A 20,015-nucleotide genomic window follows, 5' to 3' on the forward strand; every position below is an offset into this window, starting at 1 on the left:
TAATTTAGATGCATTGATTTATACTGAAAAATGTGAGATAATTTAGACAATTGGAAGTAGATATTTTATTTATTAAGTAATACCATAAACTAATAAGATATATCTTAGGTTAAATTGCCATAAGATCAGTTACTTAAAGATTTATCGTGATAGAAAGGGATAATTACTGTAATAACAGATCGTACTGAAATTGATTAAGCAAACACTACAAAGTAATATATCAGGAATATTAGAGTTGATGTAAAAAAGAGGAATATCCATCATGAAATTGATTTAAGTTTTGAATTGTCCTGTAAATGTGTGCAATCAAAAGAAAATTTGAAAATCTATTTTTCAGGCAAAAGAATAGTCAAATTACAATACAAAGTTCGACTGCCTGTTAAAAAGATCACGTTTAAAAATGGTATGAAAAAAACAATGTTAGCAAAATCAGAATTATCAGTTTCCTTGGCATCATGAGTTGATGTATGCAAAAAGGGTGTAAAATTGATGAGTAAACAAACGTAAACGGCCAAAGATTTGATAAAGATGGAACGATGTAATGAATGGAAGTTATCTTTGTCCCTTGCACCATACAAAGATAATTTATAAATTGTCTAATTTGTCCGCTCTTTTCAATTATTATTGTTCAATAATGTAAGTGCTTTGTTAAGTCTTTTTGGCAAATTGCTGATAAATCATGATTTAGAATAGCACGTAGAAATTGAATTAACCCAAAACAAGTCTTTATCCTGGTCACTGGTTCAGTCGATTAAGGTTACTCATTGCAATTCTAGTGACTTTAAATTAAACTTTTCATAATTGCTGAATTGTCATAAATCGATGCTGGTGATTTATAAATTGAAAGTAATAAAAAAAACAAGTTTGATTGGACCTTTTGGATACATTTTTGGGTCCATTTTCAATTAAGCTCTTTTGATGCCTTAAAATTCCCAAAGAGTTGCATCTTTTGATGCTACATTGCTAACTTGAATAGCTCCTTGGCCTGTAAGAGTCAAATAAGATCCAGTTTCATAAGCTCTAATGGCAATGCAAGATCCAGTTCGCAGCTCCATGACCCATCGTTGGGCACAAGTGGGTGATGAAGAGTCACAAGCAACTGATCCTGCATCAACAATGGACCAATATTTATTGTTGACCGGCATTTTGAAAAAACAACAGGAAAATGGTGCATCATCATCGGAATCACCAACGCCTTCAGCAGAACAGTATTCAACTTTAATTGAATCTGGACTTGTTTTACTTGATTCAAGTTTACCCGAGCCAGGCCCTTTAAGTCCAATGAAACCACTTGCAGAGATGGATCGAAGGTTAAGTGAGGTTCGATTACGGAACATGAGATAAAATTTAACTGGATCAGAGGTTCCAATACAGAGTTGTCCGGATTTACGGTTACAGATCCATTTCATGTCATCTTCAGATGCTCCTGGGTCAGAGGATAAAAGGATTGAACAGGTTCCATCGTCATTCCATTTCAATTTAAAGTGTAAGCCAGATTTTTCATCACGAGATGAAGCTTGGATAGTCGATGCAGCACCGAGAGCCCAATAATTGCCATCTTTGGTTAAAATGTGCCAAGTATCATTACCTTTGTCATATTGAAGTTGAAAGGTTTCAAATTGAGTAGTAATTTCATTTTGATTGGCAGACAAATCGACTCCTGTGATCAGAAAAGATAGTCAAAATTAATAACTGTGTTGATTGAAATTGTGCAGCTCAGACCAGATCAACATTTTAAACAAATAACCTAAAATAAAACCACAAGGAACCATCAATAAACATAGAAACTTTTAACCAGACAAACCAATCAAATCAACAACCAAATTACCATTAAGCTAAAAGAGCTAAAAATATAGCTTAGAAACCAAGTCAACCTTGAATATCAATATTGAATATTTCAATTGATAAGTTTTCAGAATATAATTTCATAGTTAAACGGAAATCAATAACATTTTAATTATGTTGTAATGTTGTCCAGGAAACTGATAAAAGGAAAATTGAAATCAAAATCGGCATGGAATTGATTATTTGAGTGAACGCTGATACACCATTTTAATCAACATCTGTAAAAATTTTAAGCAAATTTTAAACCAGAGTTGATAAATAGGTTGATGAAGCTTGAAAAATTATCACTTAATCATATTAATATACATGGAAATTCATTTCACTAACTGATTGTCGGTTTCAATTGATAACATGAGTGATCAAAGGTTTATTCTGGTTATGTGAATGATTAACTTTGGATTTGTCAATCAATTTTCCATCTTTCTTTTTACACATGAAAAATCTGATGTTTCCTTCATGATAACATCAATTTAACATGCATTCAATTTTACAATAAAACAAATATAGAAGAAAATTGGTGAAATATTGTTTTCTGAGGTTACAATTAAAGTTACAATGACTTGACTGTCAATCATTTATGAATGTATGCAATAGTGAAAGTGAAAATGTTAAAATGGTTTCAATATAAAAGTAAAATGTAGTTATTTTTAAGGGAACAAATGAATGTTAAAACTAATTTTAAAAGGCCTTAAAAGTAATTGTCAACAATTTACCTTTTTGACAGGTTGTTTTCACTTGATAAGGAGTGTTGAAAACTGTCAAATTCATTGATCCGTTGTAAGGTAACCAAACCTTTTCAATTGAGACTCAATTAAACATGCAATTGTTTCTTCATCGGATTCAAAGTAATACTGATCTCCCTATTTGTTAGGCAAAAATAACGATTAACGATTCACATGTGATGGCGTGTCATAACAATGAGCGATAATGTAAATGATACTAATAATAGTAGATACAATAGCAAGTAGCGATGATAATAGACTGGCTTTATTATTATTTTGGCCTGAGTTGCCCCCATCAGTATTAACGACTCATGAGTTCGGAACGAGGTTTCATGCCGGTTTGACTCGTTAATACTTGCCAAGTGAAAGTTTGTCTCCCAACCAAAACATTACACAAACTTGACCTTACATTGACTTGTTGAGATAGAAATGTCAATTGTTTGAAAAGCCTGATCAATTTGGATTGAAATGTATCAAGTCAAATATATAGATCGACAGTAAACAATTGAAAACAATTTACCCTCATCAATTTATCTAAAAATAAGCTCGAAATTTGAATCAGATACAAAATGAAATTCAATATTTCAAGTCATCGAAGTTGAGCTTTTAAAATATCGATATAAATGGCGGTTCATGGTGGCTATTTGTTCATCAGTTGATCTGATTGGAGTTTGGTAAACCTACCTTGCTTCACACTGACCCATTTATTATTGAAACCAGCTCTTAATGCAATTTGAATGGGAGCTTCTTCAAAGGTAAACAGTTCATCACGAGAAACATTGTTTGATCGAGTGCGAAGGACTGAGGAACGTCCAGTTCCAGCCAAATAGCGTCCATTAATGTCACGGAATGCAATGAACCCACCATGGTATTCAATGGTAAAAAGACACTCAGCTGGTGGTAAAGCGGATGTATTTGAAGCAGCCGGTGATGATCCATTGGTGAAGCCAGCAATTTTGGCAGCAACTCCATTAGAACCATTTGATCCATTGGTCGATGAGATTCCTTTAAATTCAATGCAATTTCCTTCACTGGTCAAATATTTACAGGTTGAGGTTAATAGAGCATAACGTCCACTTTCATAATATTTAAATTGAAACAGTGTTTCTGAGCCCCAAGGTGTAGTTGCATCCACTTGTACCTGCTCTTCAACTGGTTCACTGGGCTTGTTGTTAGTACCATTTTGACTGCTTTCCACAGCCTGGGTTCGTGCATAACGTTTACGGCCAACCGATTTAAGGGCAAACATGGTTGCTCCACGAGCTGGGACCAAATGAACGTGCCACAGTTCAGCTCGTGATTGAGGTTGTTTGGCAACGCAACAGGTCATACCATCGCCGGTCGCTCCTAAATAATATCCTCGTGAAATATTACGGAAAGCCCAATAGATGGAAGCTAAGGAAAAGTGAAAAACAAGAGTAAAACAGAAAACATTACTTTTATGAATTAAATAATAAAAAAGTCAATCAAAATGATTTTTTTTCTCAACAAAATTATTTGTTAATCAATGAAAACAATTATCAAATTAAACCATCAACAATTATGGTTCAATTGGTTTCGTTTAACCTTGACTGATTCAGTATGACAATGAATTAGCTGATTGTTTGTACTTTACCTGTTGACCTGGTAAAGAAGCGACTAATTAATGCTAATCATTATGCTAATCATTGAATCATATTTATTTTTAGACACAAAGCTTCAGTTAAGTGAACCAGAAAAGTGATTATTATTTCAAGCAAAAGGTTTACAATTTAGGTAATCAAAATGAGCGTTACCATCTTCAACTGTTCAAGGGTAAGATTAAGTAGCAACTAATTACTCAGTAAAACATAATAATCAAATTAAGTTTTTATTTATTTACAGCAGAAAAAAGTTGCCAAAAATTGCTCCAAATGAATGATCAATAAACATCAAGTTAGCAGCAAATCAGCTGAAGGAAACAATAACACTATTATCATGACAAAAATCAGAGAAACACTTTTCTTGGTTCTATTATTATTTAAACATGTATTTTATTTTGGCCATTAATTTCAGTTGATCTATTTTTCAAGGATGAGCATGATGATTACAATGATTGATTATAATTTACGTTTCAACAGATGACTGATAAATAGTAAACAATCAATTAGGTTAAATGAGTTGACCATTGATAACCATCATGATTGTAAAATAATGGCGGAAATAATGACAATTCATCTTATTGATAACATGTTAATCATGAACTAAAAGCAGACGTTTGACAATAAATTGTTCAAAATATTTCAATCGACATTTTAAAACTATACTTTACTCAACGAAATGGTTATTTTTGATTTTTGGTAAAATCATTTCAACTTCAATTTTCAGTTTGTCAAGACAATTGATGACAATCAATTAATTTTAAGTCCATCAATTGACCGTAAGTCAAAGTCTAAATGAAAGCCCTTTCAAGGACTGGAAATATTTTAGTCCATTTTTCTCGGTCCATTCATAGTTGGGTCAACATTGACATTGGTGTCCTCTTTCTTGACAGACTAGGTCAGGTCCAGGTCACTTCCGTGGGAAAAAAACATTAGACAAGGAAAGTTGCTCTCATTTTGCTTTGTTTTGGGAACAAAATGTATACTTTGGTCAACATGAAAACCATGTAATTTAATGTAACAATTGTTAACTCTACTCTAGCAGTTGAAAGCATCAAATAGTTGAGGTCATTTGCTAAACTGGCCCTTCAAATTTGTCATCATCTTCACAAAATATTACAATAGGAAAGCACAAAGGTAAAAGCATAAAGCATAAACAATTTTCAGTTGAAGTCTCATTCATTGAAGTCATTTGATTTGATTTGATTGAAATTATTATAAGTCTTGATCGAAATTTCAATCAAAATCTTTTCCACAGTTGATATTAATTGCTGAGTAAAAATGATTTATTAAATTGTGAGCAAAGACTAAACAGGATTTAGGTAAAATTAGGGGAATACAATTTAAATGAACATTTTTTACTTGGAAACGGAAGGCTTTCAATTTGCTAATCAATTACTTTGTTTCATATTGTTTTAACCTTTTTTTGGGTTCAGATGTTTTTTCCTCTTTTGTGCCTTTCTCGTATTTGCGACACTTTTAGGTCAGCAATTGTTAATGGACGATACAGAATTAACTTTTCAATTAATTTGTCAACCATTAAGCTATTGTTTAAGATGTTGACCACTTTAATTAGTAAGTCAATTATATATTTGATTCCTTAATTTTTTAAGACAAATCTGTTTTTTTTTCGTTCGCTTTGTGAAAGAGTTGACATTTAGAATCGAAGTGATTTAAGTTAAATGTTACCAGAGAGTAATGTTTAAAAGTAAAGTCAATTGTTTCCTAATTCAGTTTTTAACCATTTAATATAAGCTTTTTGCTTGTTAACTAATCAGATTGAACAGTTGAAATTTTTTGCATCTTTTCTGTTAAATTTTTTAGTCAATTTTTTCTTCATGATTAACCTGAGTTGAGTCTTTTTTTCAAAGAAACTGAATTGATTTTTGAAATTCCGTTCGTTTCTTGGTGTTTTTTTGTGGCTCATATAATTTGGACAATTAAATTTGTATGCAATTGATCAGATTGTCTGGTTGAAATGAGACTTTTCATGAAAAGTATAAAATACGATCATTCCAAGAGATAAATCATCAGTCAACAGTTGATCAACAATCAACTAACAACAACATTTTCAAAAGGATTTAACCAGTTAATTTCAATTCAGTGTGTATAAGCTCATACTCAACAATGAGCAAATTTAGTTTCTATTGTGCTTTAATAGTACTAATTGTAGTACCTGCTTACGCTAATCCATTTACTTCATTAGTAAATGCAATCGTACCAAGCAAGACTTCCTTAGAGAAGTCAGCTGAGAAAACAGGAGAAGAATCAATTTCAAAGATCGCTATCATCAAGCCTCTTGATGGTTGGGGACATCATGGCCATGGACACCATGGACACCATGACCACCATGGATGGGGCCATCATGATGACCATCATGGGTGTAAAGTGAAAGAGGTAACTCATCACCATCACCACCACCACAAACATGCTCCAGTTGAAGCTCACCATCACCACAAACATGGACACAAACACGGTCATGATCACAAACATGGTGAGCATCGAAATAATCATTTACTTTCAACAATCAATTTGATCATTATTTAATCATTTACTCTTCTCATCATAGGTCATGGACATAAACATGGACACAAACACGACCATAAACACGATCATGGACACAAACATGGTAAGTTAACTCTAGCAATAGAAATGAAAATCTCTGTGAATCAAAGTCATGAACTAATTATTATTACTAATTTTAGGACATGGACACAAACATGACCATTGGGAAAAACATGATCATGGTCATAAACATGGACATGACCACAAACATGGACACAAACATGATCACTGGGAAAAACATGACCACAAACATGTAAGTAAAGAAAATATAAAAATCGCTAAAATTTGTAATCTCAATAATCCAAATATAATCTCATCTCATTAATAGGGACACAAACACGGCCACGACCATAAACATGGACACAAACATGATCACTGGCACAAGCACGGTCACAAGCACGGCCATGACCATAAACACGTAAGTATAAGAGCAATAACAATAAGTTACAATATAATGCAATCTACTAATCAACAATTGTTAACTAACTAACAGGGACACAAACATGACCAAAGCCATAAACACGGACATGACCACAAACATGGACACAAGAATGATCACTGGCATCATCATGTAAGTTACAATAATCAATAAGCAACAATCAAATCTAATGATAACTTGAACTAAACAGGGACACAAACACGAACACGGCTGGAATGATCATGGTCATGGTCATCATGGATGGCATGATGGAGGTCACCATGGATGGAATGATCATGGACACCACGGTCATCACGGTCATGATCACCATGATCATCACGGACACCATGGATGGCATGATATTCACAAGAAGACTGGCTCAGTCGATCTTGCCAACACCGCTGCTGCTGCTGCTCCTAACAGTAACTATGGTTCACCTGGATACAGTGTTATTGACTCAAAAGGGTTCACCTCATCACTTGAAAAGGCTGATGATAAGACAATGAAAATGATTGCTGAATTTGACAAGGAATTTTATTCCAAATCAAAATAGATCAACTATTGTAATTAATCGACTGTGATAACATGCAAATCAAACTAATCAAACTAATCAACTCTTAAAGGCTTTCAACAAACCAAAACAATCATCTGCAACTATTTATGTTATAAAAAAGACAAAAAATGAAGCTCAAATGTAATATAAAATGAAATCAATTTCCTTAATCATGAACAATCATGAGCGCAAAAAAATCTGATAATCATAACTGTACAGTTTCATCAATAAACATTTAACTTCGGAATTGAATTAAACAAAAAAGACTTACAATTTTTTTCGCGTAATCAAACATTAGTTAATGGCTGTTGTGTTTCTCTTCATAAATCAAGCCCTAATTGCTAACAGAATTTAACTTTTCATTCACTGAATTGAATTAAACTAATTACAAGAGTAGGTGAAGAATTAACTTCAACAAATCTGCAATTAAAAGAAGGAAATTGAACAATAAAATTAATAATTTGTTTGAGTTTCATTGAGGTGACTTCATATGAAAAACCAACAATGTTGGAAACATAAGTCTTGTAGTGATTAAAATGTTTACATGCACTACAGTGGTCAACTAATGTTTAATTGTGAACAAAGAAATAGCAATCTAATTGATTATTTAGTTGACACTAATCGTGATTAACTTTGAGAAAACAGTTAATCCAATTTGATGTCTAACATTTGAAACAAATGTAATATGTTGTGTTGTAAATTATAACTGATGACAGAAGATGAAGATATTGATTGAAATTGCATTTCATGGTGAATGATGAAACACAGAGGAAGTAAACAGGATGAAAAATTTGCCTTCAACATCCTTGTCTTCCTTATCTTCACATAGGGAATTCAAATCAACATGTAATCTCAAAGGGAATTGATAAATTTGGTTAAGGAGTTGAAAAAGGAGGATAAGTATAGAGTAGAAGAAGATATTGATGATGTTGTTGATGATGGGAATGAGGGAAGGAGGAGAGGATGAAAGGGAAACTGAACAACTCAAAAGGTAAATGGGCAAATATTCGGAATCTAATTGAATCTGGTTGAGCTTCTTCATCTTGTCTTTTAAGTGCTTTGGGTGTAAACTGTTCGTAAGACGATTTCCACTTTCCTGTTACACATAGACCATTAGCTTTGAGGATGTTGTCAATATTGAAATTTCATCTCTTGAAAATACACCCAAATTTGCAAAACAACAACGTAAACCATATTAAAGTAATATCTGAAATTGATTAAACAATTGAGACATTTTGTGATTACCATGATGAATCTAAATTTACCTTAAAAGTCTCTTTTTCTGCTCGTATAGCCATAATGAGTAAAAAAGTTGCTGCATAATGGTTGGTCGGGTAACGAACTGAATTTAAACATTTAATGAATCAATTTAACATTGAAAATTATTGAATGTTCACTTGCATGTATTGCTCTCAACTACATTAGGGATTGTAAATTATGAGAGAGAGAAGAAGAGAAGAAAAGATTAATTCAAATTGGAAAATTGACACTCATAAACAGTTGATTCTTTCACTTTTGGGCAATCATTTTTGCCAACCAAACGCTGGTTCCATTCAAATTGATCAGAAAATATCTCAAGCAAATGAACCAAAGCAGGGTACAATTTTTATAAAAGCAACAGCATTAAATGAGAAATGAAGAAAAAAGTTGAATAAAAAATGATCATAATGATCATGAAAAAGGAAAAGAATCGAGTGAATGAACCCTTGCAATGAAAAATTCGCGTCGAATCAGAATTTTTCAGAAGAAAGGAAAACAAGCATGAGAATAAAATTCAGATCAATAACCTGTGACACTAAAGTTAAAGGTAAAAAAAATGAAGACTACAAACGAAACATAATTTTGCTTTCAATGATTAACATAATTGCTGAAAACGAGTGTAGACACATGATTAAGCGTCTAGGAAAAGGTTGCGAGAAGGTTTTTCATCATTTTGATTAAGGTTAATTCAGCAATTAACGCTGATCATGGTTGTAGTGTTACTTACAGACTCCTTTTTCATTTGACATGACACAAATATTGATGATGAATCGAGCTCCTTCAGATCGTTCTTTGTTTTCACAAATGACATTGCCAAAATTGTCAACCTCCAGGTAACAACCAAGATGAGATTTAAGGGCAACAATTTCAAGTTCAGCTAATTCATCTAATCCATTTCCATTGGAAGCGCCATTAGATGCAGAATTCAAAGGGAAAGGTTCAATAGACCATTGTTGTTTCTTCTTAAGGGCAACACCATTAGCATTAATTTTATAGCCAAAGGTTTCAGCGGTTAAATATTTGTGTTGACCATTGACAAGACCAACTGTTCCTGACCACATGATGAGCTGTTAATTCCTCAGGATGAATGATAAAGGATTGAAAAACCCAAAAAAAGAGAAGAAGAAAAAGATGGAAAATTAGAAATGCAGACAAATAACGAAAACAAAATGTAACTGGAATAGTCAGAGGTTAAAAACAAAAAGATATACGTTGTAAAGACAAGTTTAAGATACCTTAGTTTAACTGATGACAAAGAGTTGACACTGATGATTGAGTGAACCAGAAGATACCAAAAGATGTATACTTTTGATTGTTGATACTTTTGGGTTACAATTTGAAACTGTTTAGGGTTAAAGGTATAAAAATGGTATAAATTGTGTTGAGATTGTTGAAATGTACAAGTGACAGTGACACTGAGAATCAAAAAACTGGTAACATTAACAAGAATCGTCCAGGAGGAGGGATCAAGGGAGCGCTCTCATCACAATCATCATCTCTTTCTTTTTTGTATCTTTTTGTCTGTCTGTCCCTTCCTCTGTCTATCTTTTTAATCATACTCTCTTATTTGCAGCTCATTCCTGTGAATGTTGCAAATGGTTTGCAATATTATATTTATAATCTTATGTGTTCCATCAAAAAATCATCATTATTATCATCTTTCACCAACTCTTCTGCTTCACATAAACCACACCTTTTCCCTTTAGTTTGATCTTCATCTCCAGAACTTCATCTACTTTATCTGCTTCATCTTTATCATCTTCCTTCATCTTGTTCTTGTTCTTGTTTTTATTTTTCTTTCTACTTTTATCAGTCTTTCATCTGTCACCTTTCGTTTGTTGTCACACTGACAGACAAACATTTTTTATGCTAAAAGATTCAAAAGGTGTTATAATTATAATCATCTTAACTAGTCTGCATTTTTAGTCTCTCTCTACAACACACACAACACACGCTCATTTATCTAATCATCATCCAATTTTAGTAATTTTTCACCACCTTAAATCATTCAAGTTCAATAACGTTAATAGATTTACCTTAAAGTCGACAATATATTAATCTTTGATGGTTGCTTTACTGTCCTCTTTGCTCATTCTTTTTGTACATGAACAGTGTCTTCATCATTCGATTATCAACCTTTATCTTTCATAATCAATCTACATGATTCACTTATTTAACAGTTGATTCCCAACTTAATTACGCCAAAATTGTACATTTCAATTCGAATGATTAGCAACAGTGACATCTATCAGAGTATTTAGAAAGTAATCAGAAGTAAATGAATTGCGGTTCCTTTAAATCTAGTATTGTAAGCAATAGATTACAAAATGAAATAAATTGTAGATTATTATTTCGATTAAAACTCTTATGAAGGCTTCTTATTTAAATTTTTAAGGTTTAGATGTTGATGCTGAATCTTTATTACATTTCTTCAGTCTACTTACTGTTTACAGCAATTACAAGCTTAATTATTATTCACTCTTTTGCTTCTGAATCAATCTTCATTCAATCTAATTAATAGTCCAACAAATTGGTGTATTAATAATCAGATGACTGGTAAAACAGCAACAAATGATGAAAGCCATTTAATTGGTTACCTCAACCCAATGATTAACTGAAAACATAAAATGATCATAAATTTTGACGAATACCAACCAATAACTCATTTTAACGGCTTCAAGAAATTAAATTGTCAAAAATTTAAGGGTAAGATACATGAGAAACTGTCAGCTTTTGTTGCACTTTTGAAACATCATTTTGGTTAGTCCATGCTGATAATTGGGCTTTGTCTGAATTACGACTGAATTTGTGTAAATTAAACTTGGCTAAGTTAAATAATTTTATGTTGAATCAGATTCGATTGGGTAGATTTGGTCAGTTGGATGAATCTGGTAAACATTGTAAATGCAGTTAAAATTAACCGAAGCTTTTCAGGCAATTTGTTAACTTGTAATAGTTGATCACATTAACATTAATCAATCAACGAACAGTTACTGAATTGAAAGTTGAGTAAACTAAGGAAACATTAGTAATAAGTTTGACAATCAAATAGTTTGTAAGAAAACACACAATGACCAGTTTAAATGAATGACCCAGATTGATTTTTAAAAAAGTTGACCCTGGTTAATGGTTTTTCATTATTTGCTCAGCACAAAACATCAAGTGACTATTAATAGATGGACAAATCAACAAATTGTTGGATTTCATTGAAACAATCGAGTAAACATGATTGTCAATGTTGAGATTGGTTTAAATCACGATATGAACATGTTAAGTGTTTGGTGCGAGGCTGAAATACGAAGGATAGTTGGCGAATAGCGACAGTTGACAGACATTGAATTGTTAATTAATCCTGATAATTATCCATATCCATGCATAAAATATATAAAGTCAAAACAACAATATTTTTGCACAAAAAATTGTGGCCAAACTAAGCTGGCTTAACTGTACATTTGATCGATGGTTGCTTTAAGAAATCGGGTATTTTCAGACTGGATTAACTATATCATATTCAGCGAAATCAGTCAGCCTCTAGTCTTGGTTAAGGACCATGCACTTGAATTGTTGTCATCACAGGTATATCAAGATGATTTGAAATAATAGACAAGGTCGAGAAAATTAAACAACTTCAATCGCTACAATACTCGGCTTCATCGATTTCATGAAATTTTAACCTTGCTGGACTCAATTGACCTTTGGGACCACTTTAAATTTGGTTATTGGTTGACAATAACTTGACATGGAAATTAAAAGAACAACTTTAACAAAAGAACAAATTAAAATAATTGAAAATCTGGACAATTAGTGAACGTATAAAAGATACAATGTAAAGCTAACTGTGTTAGCCATGGAAACAATATGACTGGCTTCAAGAAAAATGGAGGGACAAATTGACCCGCCACAATTGAAATATCAATTTATTATCCATTAATTGATTAATTGTCATTCTTGCTACTATTTCATGATAATAATTGAGATTAACAGGTTGTATTATTAATCGAGAAATATGTTGAAGAGTAACACAAATAAGTTATTGAATTGAACAGTGAAAATGGGTTTTGATTGTTTCCAAAATGTTGAACTGAGGGAAATTATTTATTACATAAACAGGAGGAAGCTGGTCCATGTTGTTGGTGTTGATAAAGATGATAAAGATGATTAAGATGATGAAGATGATGAAGAGGAGGAGATTGAAAAAGTAAACTTTTCATGTAATTGTTAAAAGTTAGAGGCTATCTCGTCTAAAGTGACCAAACACATTCATCTACTGTATTGACACTTAGCACTTAAAATATACAAGGTTCTTTTTTTTCTTTTTCTTGACTTTCCTAACAAAAGATCACAACAGGAGAAGACGATGATGATGATGATGATAAAAGAAGACGAAATTTTTAATATGCTATCAACAATAATAACAATGAACAATACCACTGCTGGTAACAAGGGAAACTTGGCACTTTTTTACTTCAATCATTCACGAAAAATAATAAAGAAGATCATCAGTGGTTACGCCTTTTCTCATCTTCATCTTCCTTGCCAATCATCTTTATAATCAAAATCACTATACATTTAACCAATGGTCACTACAATCAATTTTTACAACTTAATAATTGACTTTCGCATTGTAACACACATTTAGAAGGGTTCTTTCACCCACTACCTTAGGTTGCTTTACTTGTTGCTTTTGTTTCTGTGTTTACTTTTGAACAAGAGCACCTATTTCCCCTTGTTTCAATTGTTATTATATTTTTTTTAATTTACCACTTGACTATTGCTGAAAACCAGCTATTTACGGATGATCTTGTTTAAATTGTGAACAATATGAATGTAAATTTTATTGGATTTATAGTCTGTTTTACTTGGATTAACTGTTTTCTCAACAAACCAGCTGAATGTTTTTCTAGTGAACTTGCCACTGCAATAACCAATGCATCTCTTGGACGAGCTGATTTTGATTTAGTTGTCCAAGCTTGGAATAAATATCGTGATGAGGTGAAAATTGATTTAGATTTACTTACATCAGGATTGGCTTCACAACTGGATCAAATAATAATCAAATCAAATGTTTCTCGACGTTGTTCACAAGGTTTAAAATATCTTTTCGACCAAAGTGAAAACAAAAAGACTTGGGCTCTTCAAGGTAAGCTTTTGATTTTTTTCATCGAAATAACTCTTTACTATTATGGAAACAATTAAATTAATGTTATTTTCTTCATTTAACTACCTCATTACTTCAATTGTATTGGTAAAAGCTCTAAACTCATGGGGACAGTTTCCTCCGCCTGGTTTAATAAGTGGAACGACTACATCTTTTGGATCTTATGACCAGTGTTTGAACATAATTACTCCCAATTCCAGTTTTACTGGTCAATATTGTACAGTGTTGTTTCGTCCATTGTTACCTCATAGACCTCGATACCATAATATACTTAAAAAACTATCCCTATTTGAATCGATACCAAGATCGTCTGCAAGAAACCATGTAATTCTTATAGAAATAATTTTACTGGATTCATCTAGACTACGGAACTTAATATTTTTCTTGTTTTCTTAGGTTGTTGAACACATGAAATCGAAGGCTCATTTCTTTTATTACACTCAAATACGGATTGGAGTTTGTTTAACTACTCACTGTGATTTGGAAGATGTTAATTCAATGGTTAAAACAAGTAAGGAATGGAAAATATTGTGGATCTACTTTCGAGGAAATCTATTCACTGCACTTTGTGATCAGTTTTAATACCTTTCATTTTCATCTTTTAACTGATAGTTGCTGAAGGAATGTACCTTAACGGAGAGGTTACTCGGTGTGAAAGCAAATCGTCTGCCCCAACAAACCTAAATCACCATCAAATAATTGCTTTGTGAGTTGAATTTATTTTTACCATTATTGTTCAACCAACATGTATTTACGGTTGGTCAATCCTGATTTAAAGGTTCCTTTGCCTTCAATAAGCAAACTTTTCTGTTGTAAGAATCAATCAACTTAATTACAAACATAATTACATCTACATTAACAATTTTACAGATTCATTATACTCACTATACTCATGGCTAACCTTATTGGTACACTGGCTGAGCTTCTTATCAAACCAGGTAATTTTTTCCCCAAATTTTTAAACCATTTCATCAAAGTAACCATTGATTTTAACAAATTAAAGCTAATAAACCATCGCCAACCAAAATAAACTGTAACAGTCCAATCATCCATTCAGGCCTGACTTTTAAATGTTATTATCTGATCAACAAGTAAATCTCTAGATTGATTCTAATTGTTATTCATATCCGATACATGAACGTAAATAATAACAATTTTCAGTTGAATATTTCAAAATAATGGCTGCTTCATTTGAGTCGCTCAAATACAGCAGCACCTTAAATTGTTCATTAATAGCTGACTAATAGAAAGTTGAAAATTGTTGAATCTGTTACAGATTGAATTGAAGCTAAAGATTCAATTGATACCAATTGTTGTCCAGCAAATCACTCAATTGAATCAGTTCAACCCAAATACAGTTAAGAAGCTTATCACGTTCATTGCTTGTCAGTTAAACATTCATCTATTTATTGATGATGATCAGATAGAGTTGAGCTTTTTTTTGGTAAAATCAATAACTTTGCTAATGAAAATTAGACTCTTTTTTATCCCTTTCTTGATCATTGACTTAAATGATGCATCTTTTGATATCTTTATTTCAAGAATCACGATTAGCGTCTTATTGTTCAATATTATTTGCATTCTCCATCCGAAGAAACTTTGCCTCGCTATTTAAAATGGAAACCTCAAATACGGAATTGAAATGTGTAAACGGAATCAGAACACTCACTATGGCTTGGATTATCTTTGGACATACATCGGTTTGGATTCATTACCATGCTTTTAGTATGATAATTTCAAGATTGTTGATCCAATGTGATCCTTAAATGGTCAAATTGGCAAACTTGACCTTAAATCAATAATGTTTACAATTATATTTCATTGTTTAGGTCATTCTTTCAATATTGTTGATGTGATCAAACCATTTGGAGCTCAAGCCTTGTTGAATGTAACCCTTTCTGTGGACACTTTTTTCTTGATTAGGTATTTGATGACTTACTTTGACCATCTTAATTCACATCTAGTATTATACCCTCTGATATGATTATTTAATTAGGCCTTTCGACCATATCTAATTTGATTTGCTTTCCATTAATCTTTTCAACCTTAAGTGGCCTCTTGACTTCATATGTGACTTGGAAAACAACGGACGGTGTTTACAAAAAATTCAACTCTTTTGGATTCATTATATCTCGTTATACTCGATTAACGCCACTTTTGATTGCAGCAATTTGCTTGACTCTGTTTTTACCATTAATCGGATCAGGTCCACTTTGGCAAGAATTTGTCTCTCCAATTGGTAAAAGATGTGAAGACAATTGGTGGATTAACTTGCTATACATTCAAGCATTTTATAAAACCGGAGATATTGTATGTAACTATTGTTAATATTGATGCTGAATCAATTTGTAAATCAAGTTTGGTGAACCAAATTGAGTTATTACCAATTGCAATCTTTTTGCTTCTTTAACTCGTCTTTTGACAATTGATTTTATCTGTCCTAAATGCTAATCTAACCAGTCAACAGTGAATAATCCACTTTTTCGCTTCTCTTCCCACAGTGTTTATTACCAACATGGTGGCTATCCAATGATATGTTATTCCATATGATATCACTATTGATTTTGGTTCCATTGATGAGATCTCAGAAGTTAGGCGTTGCTATGAATCTATTCGCAATATCGGTTTTCACTTTAGTTTCGGCATCCATCAACTTCTCGCAAGATTATCCGCCGGCCATTTTACCGACATTTCCTCAAGTAGAGTAAGTCAGTCAACCTTTCTTCAATGGGCCAATTCAACAATGTGGACAATCCAATAATTTGACTTTATTTTTGTTTTCAGGGATTATTGGCTTTTTATTTATCAATATTTTTGGAAACCTTATCTTCATGGTCCACCTTTCTTCATTGGATTACATCTTGGTTATCTTCTGGCCAGAAAACGCTTCGCAAAATTAAATAAAGTATTTATTGCAAGGAATTCATATCCAACTATCTGTTAATCTAATATCTTAATTTTGTTTCAGACTGTATCTGTAATGGGATGGATTATTTCATTGGCTTTGTTGATTGTTGTCTTTCATGCTCCTTACCCATTGACTTTGGGTAAAACTTGGCCTAAAGCGGTTAATATGATATTTGATTGTACAAATCGAGTTTTATGGGCTTTGTCTCTTTCTTGGATGATATACGCATCTGCTTCAGGCCATGGAGGTAAATTTATCATTGTTAATGATCGAGATTTGTTAATCAACTTTATCTGATTTTGTTAAATTAATATTTCATTTTCCTTTTTTTTATTCAGGTTTCATTGGAAAATTCTTGAGTTTACCGATATTTGCTCCATTTGCGAAAATAACTTATGCAGTTTATTTAACACACATGTTTCTTATTTGGACTTATATGGGATCTCGAAGAGATCTGACTTATACCAGTACATATACAGGAGTATGTTTTTTGTCGATTTTTTAGCTTACGATTTTAAAATGGTTCATTTTCTTTTATCAACAGATTATCATGTTTGTTTCTCATTGGGTTCTGGCACAGATTTTGGGTGCTTTAGCTGCTTTATTATTTGAATCGCCTTTCTTGAATATCCAAAAGTCCATGGCTAAACAATACCAGAAAAAAGAAGATTCTGTTGGATTACAAGACTGGGATAAAGAAGAAATGAATAAGAAGTCATTGTTAACTAACAGTTGATTCCATCATAAGTATTGTTTGATACACTGTTTTAATTAATGTCTATTGTTTAATGATAAATTATTCGACATGGTTGTTTGTTTCGTAAAATGGAAAGTTTTCAATTTTGGTCATTTCTAAAAAAAGAAAGATGTCAATACAAACTTGTTTTTGGTATTACAGAAGTTTCCAATGTAAAAATAACTTAGTAAAAAAGATAAATATTGAATGAGTCGAAATATTAAATGTCTCGCAAAAAAATTGAAATAAAAATTGAAGATTCAGGATTTTGAAGATTCTGAAGCAGAGTCATCGATATTTAAATCATAAGTCGGTAAATCCATTCTTTCTGAGCAGTTAGAGCTTCCAATTTCATCGTACTCTCTCTTCGTAAGACAAAGATTGTCTAGTACAGATGGTAAATTGTTAACAAGATATCTACCACCAAACCATGGATCAGTGATGGGATTTTCTGGAACAGTTACAGATACATCATATAAGGCATCAGCCATCGATCTAACATCTCGATAAATTCGATCTCTGTAACCGGGCAGACAAGAGTTACCACCAATGAGAACAATATTATTATATAGACCATATCTGAACTCTTCTGGACATGATTCAATAGCGTGAACAATGGAATGAGAAATGCCAATTTGTCCAATACCAACATCAGAGGGATAGAAAAGTATTTCAGGAACTTGGAAACGTTCATTATTCATACGAATGCATTGGAGATCACTGTTGGGGTTATTTTCATCACGGATATAACCTCTCTTAACAGTCATAAAATCGGGTAAAACATAATCACGGGCAATTGAGTTTCCTTTCTCTCGACATGTCTCGAGGTCTTTATAAAGCTGTGAGGAAACATAGCAACAATCTTCTTTACATTGATTTATCACATAGGTTTCATCAAGAACGTGAAGTTGCCGGTATGAAATGATATCTTTGAGATGATTAGTCAATGCTTTCCCGCCAATATCCATTCTCCTTATAGCTCCTTTAAATAAAAGAAAAACTCGTTAGTGTCATGTGCATTTATCTATTCAAATTTAGCCTACCTTTGACAATCTTTCCCCCAATAAATGGCACAACATGAGTAAATGAGTATCCAGAATCAACAACAAGGCAACATTTGTCACTATTCACTTGTTGCACATGTTTAACCATAGACAAAAAAGCTGGTACACTTTTGGCAAGGGTTCCAAATCCATATTCCTCGTAAAGAACTTCAAGCATGGTTTCACGAAGTTGACGAAAATTAAAATATGGTTCGGTGTAAAGAAAAACTTTATCCTCATAGGAACCTTCGAGTTCAAGTTTGTTGCGAAAAGTATGATCCAAGATTTGCTTTTGAATATCCCAATTGATCGGGAAACCTTTGTTGAAGGGTAAAATATAGAACAGACCTGAATAGTCCTTACAATCGTCCAATTGATCGCCGATGAAGAGTCGTCGACGTTCACTTTTAACTTTACAAATGCTATTGCTCATGATTTTAGGACTATCAGGAGAATCTTTGTAACCATATTTTATTGAATAGCCGCCAATGTCAGCAATGATAATGGGACTTGATGTATCCATCATCTCTGTCGAGTTGTCCATGGCTAATTGATCGACAGGCAATGTTGACTTGGACCTTGATCACAATTGACAAAAAAAATAATTAATAAACATTAGTTAAATGTATTAAATATACAATTAAATGGTTGAGATCTAAGAAGCAAAACAGATGATTGTTGGAAGCTCAAGTTATGCTTAACAACCATAGGGAGAAACATGTGTTGAAGCAAAATCAAAGTCTTTGATAAGAGAGACTAACCAGAAACTAACAAGATTTTCTGGTCTTTAGTTTATTATTCCAACCATCACTTACTTGGACAAAGAAAAGGGTTAGATATAGTTCATCAATATCTGGACCATTAATCAATGTTGGTAAAAAAAGTCGCCATTATCTTAAAGTATCTTAATACATGAACATATCAGATTATTTTTTTGCTACTCGTTAGTTTAGTAACCTGAGGCATACATTAAGAAGTACAGTATCGGTCAATGAAACTGTCAGTCAGATTTTTCGATGCTGCAAAGTTATTACAATTTTTTTAATTTTGAAATTCGAGAAAACAATAAATTAATGTATAATCTAGCTATAAATGCACTCAAAATATAAAATTATTGGATTCTTCGTGTTTTTTAGACCTTTCAAAGTCAGTCACCGCTCTCTAAATAAGTTAAGTTTAAATTCTAGA

General features: G+C 32.5%; 4 protein-coding genes across 6 annotated transcripts; 2 read left to right on the plus strand and 2 right to left on the minus strand.

Moving 5' to 3' along the window:
- Window positions 1-50: 50 nt before the first annotated feature.
- On the minus strand, window positions 51-10,401 carry sn (fascin domain-containing protein singed). Of its 2 annotated transcripts, none has more exons than XM_015938033.2 (4): window positions 10,218-10,401; window positions 9,710-10,049; window positions 3,252-3,962; window positions 51-1,660 (listed from the first exon to the last, which is right to left on the minus strand). In XM_015938033.2, exons 2-4 carry the CDS (start codon window positions 10,041-10,043, stop codon window positions 924-926), a joined length of 1,782 nt encoding a protein of 593 aa, XP_015793519.1. In that variant the 5' UTR covers window positions 10,044-10,049; window positions 10,218-10,401; the 3' UTR covers window positions 51-923. The 2 variants fall into 2 exon arrangements, with proteins under 2 accessions (XP_015793519.1, XP_015793520.1); XM_015938034.3 differs by having other exon boundaries at window positions 9,710-10,059.
- On the plus strand, window positions 6,186-7,993 carry LOC107370063 (uncharacterized). Its single transcript, XM_015938039.3, has 6 exons — window positions 6,186-6,680; window positions 6,756-6,815; window positions 6,892-7,004; window positions 7,080-7,169; window positions 7,245-7,322; window positions 7,381-7,993. Exons 1-6 carry the CDS (start codon window positions 6,314-6,316, stop codon window positions 7,720-7,722), a joined length of 1,050 nt encoding a protein of 349 aa, XP_015793525.2. The 5' UTR covers window positions 6,186-6,313; the 3' UTR covers window positions 7,723-7,993.
- A 3,150-nt stretch (window positions 10,402-13,551) lies between the features above and the next one.
- Window positions 13,552-18,087, plus strand: LOC107370059 (nose resistant to fluoxetine protein 6). The gene is made up of 13 exons (XM_025162468.2): window positions 13,552-14,122; window positions 14,235-14,464; window positions 14,537-14,651; window positions 14,753-14,846; window positions 15,011-15,078; window positions 15,683-15,865; window positions 15,970-16,063; window positions 16,192-16,450; window positions 16,642-16,844; window positions 16,925-17,045; window positions 17,109-17,295; window positions 17,387-17,529; window positions 17,593-18,087. The coding sequence occupies exons 1-13, from the start codon at window positions 13,804-13,806 to the stop codon at window positions 17,782-17,784; spliced, it is 2,208 nt and encodes a 735-aa protein (XP_025018236.2). The 5' UTR covers window positions 13,552-13,803; the 3' UTR covers window positions 17,785-18,087.
- Window positions 17,814-19,807, minus strand: Arp6 (Actin-related protein 6). Of its 2 annotated transcripts, XM_025162469.2 has the most exons (3): window positions 19,643-19,807; window positions 18,828-19,405; window positions 17,814-18,766 (listed from the first exon to the last, which is right to left on the minus strand). In XM_025162469.2, the coding sequence occupies exons 2-3, from the start codon at window positions 19,369-19,371 to the stop codon at window positions 18,045-18,047; spliced, it is 1,266 nt and encodes a 421-aa protein (XP_025018237.1). In that variant the 5' UTR covers window positions 19,372-19,405; window positions 19,643-19,807; the 3' UTR covers window positions 17,814-18,044. The 2 variants fall into 2 exon arrangements, with proteins under 2 accessions (XP_025018237.1, XP_089126472.1); XM_089270346.1 differs by lacking the exon at window positions 19,643-19,807 and having other exon boundaries at window positions 18,828-19,525.
- Window positions 19,808-20,015: the final 208 nt, after the last annotated feature.

Source organism: Tetranychus urticae, chromosome 1 (assembly GCF_039701765.1).
Source record: "Tetranychus urticae isolate SD_2017Ah chromosome 1, NJAU_TeUrti_SD_1.0, whole genome shotgun sequence".
Taxonomy (NCBI): domain Eukaryota; kingdom Metazoa; phylum Arthropoda; class Arachnida; order Trombidiformes; family Tetranychidae; genus Tetranychus; species Tetranychus urticae.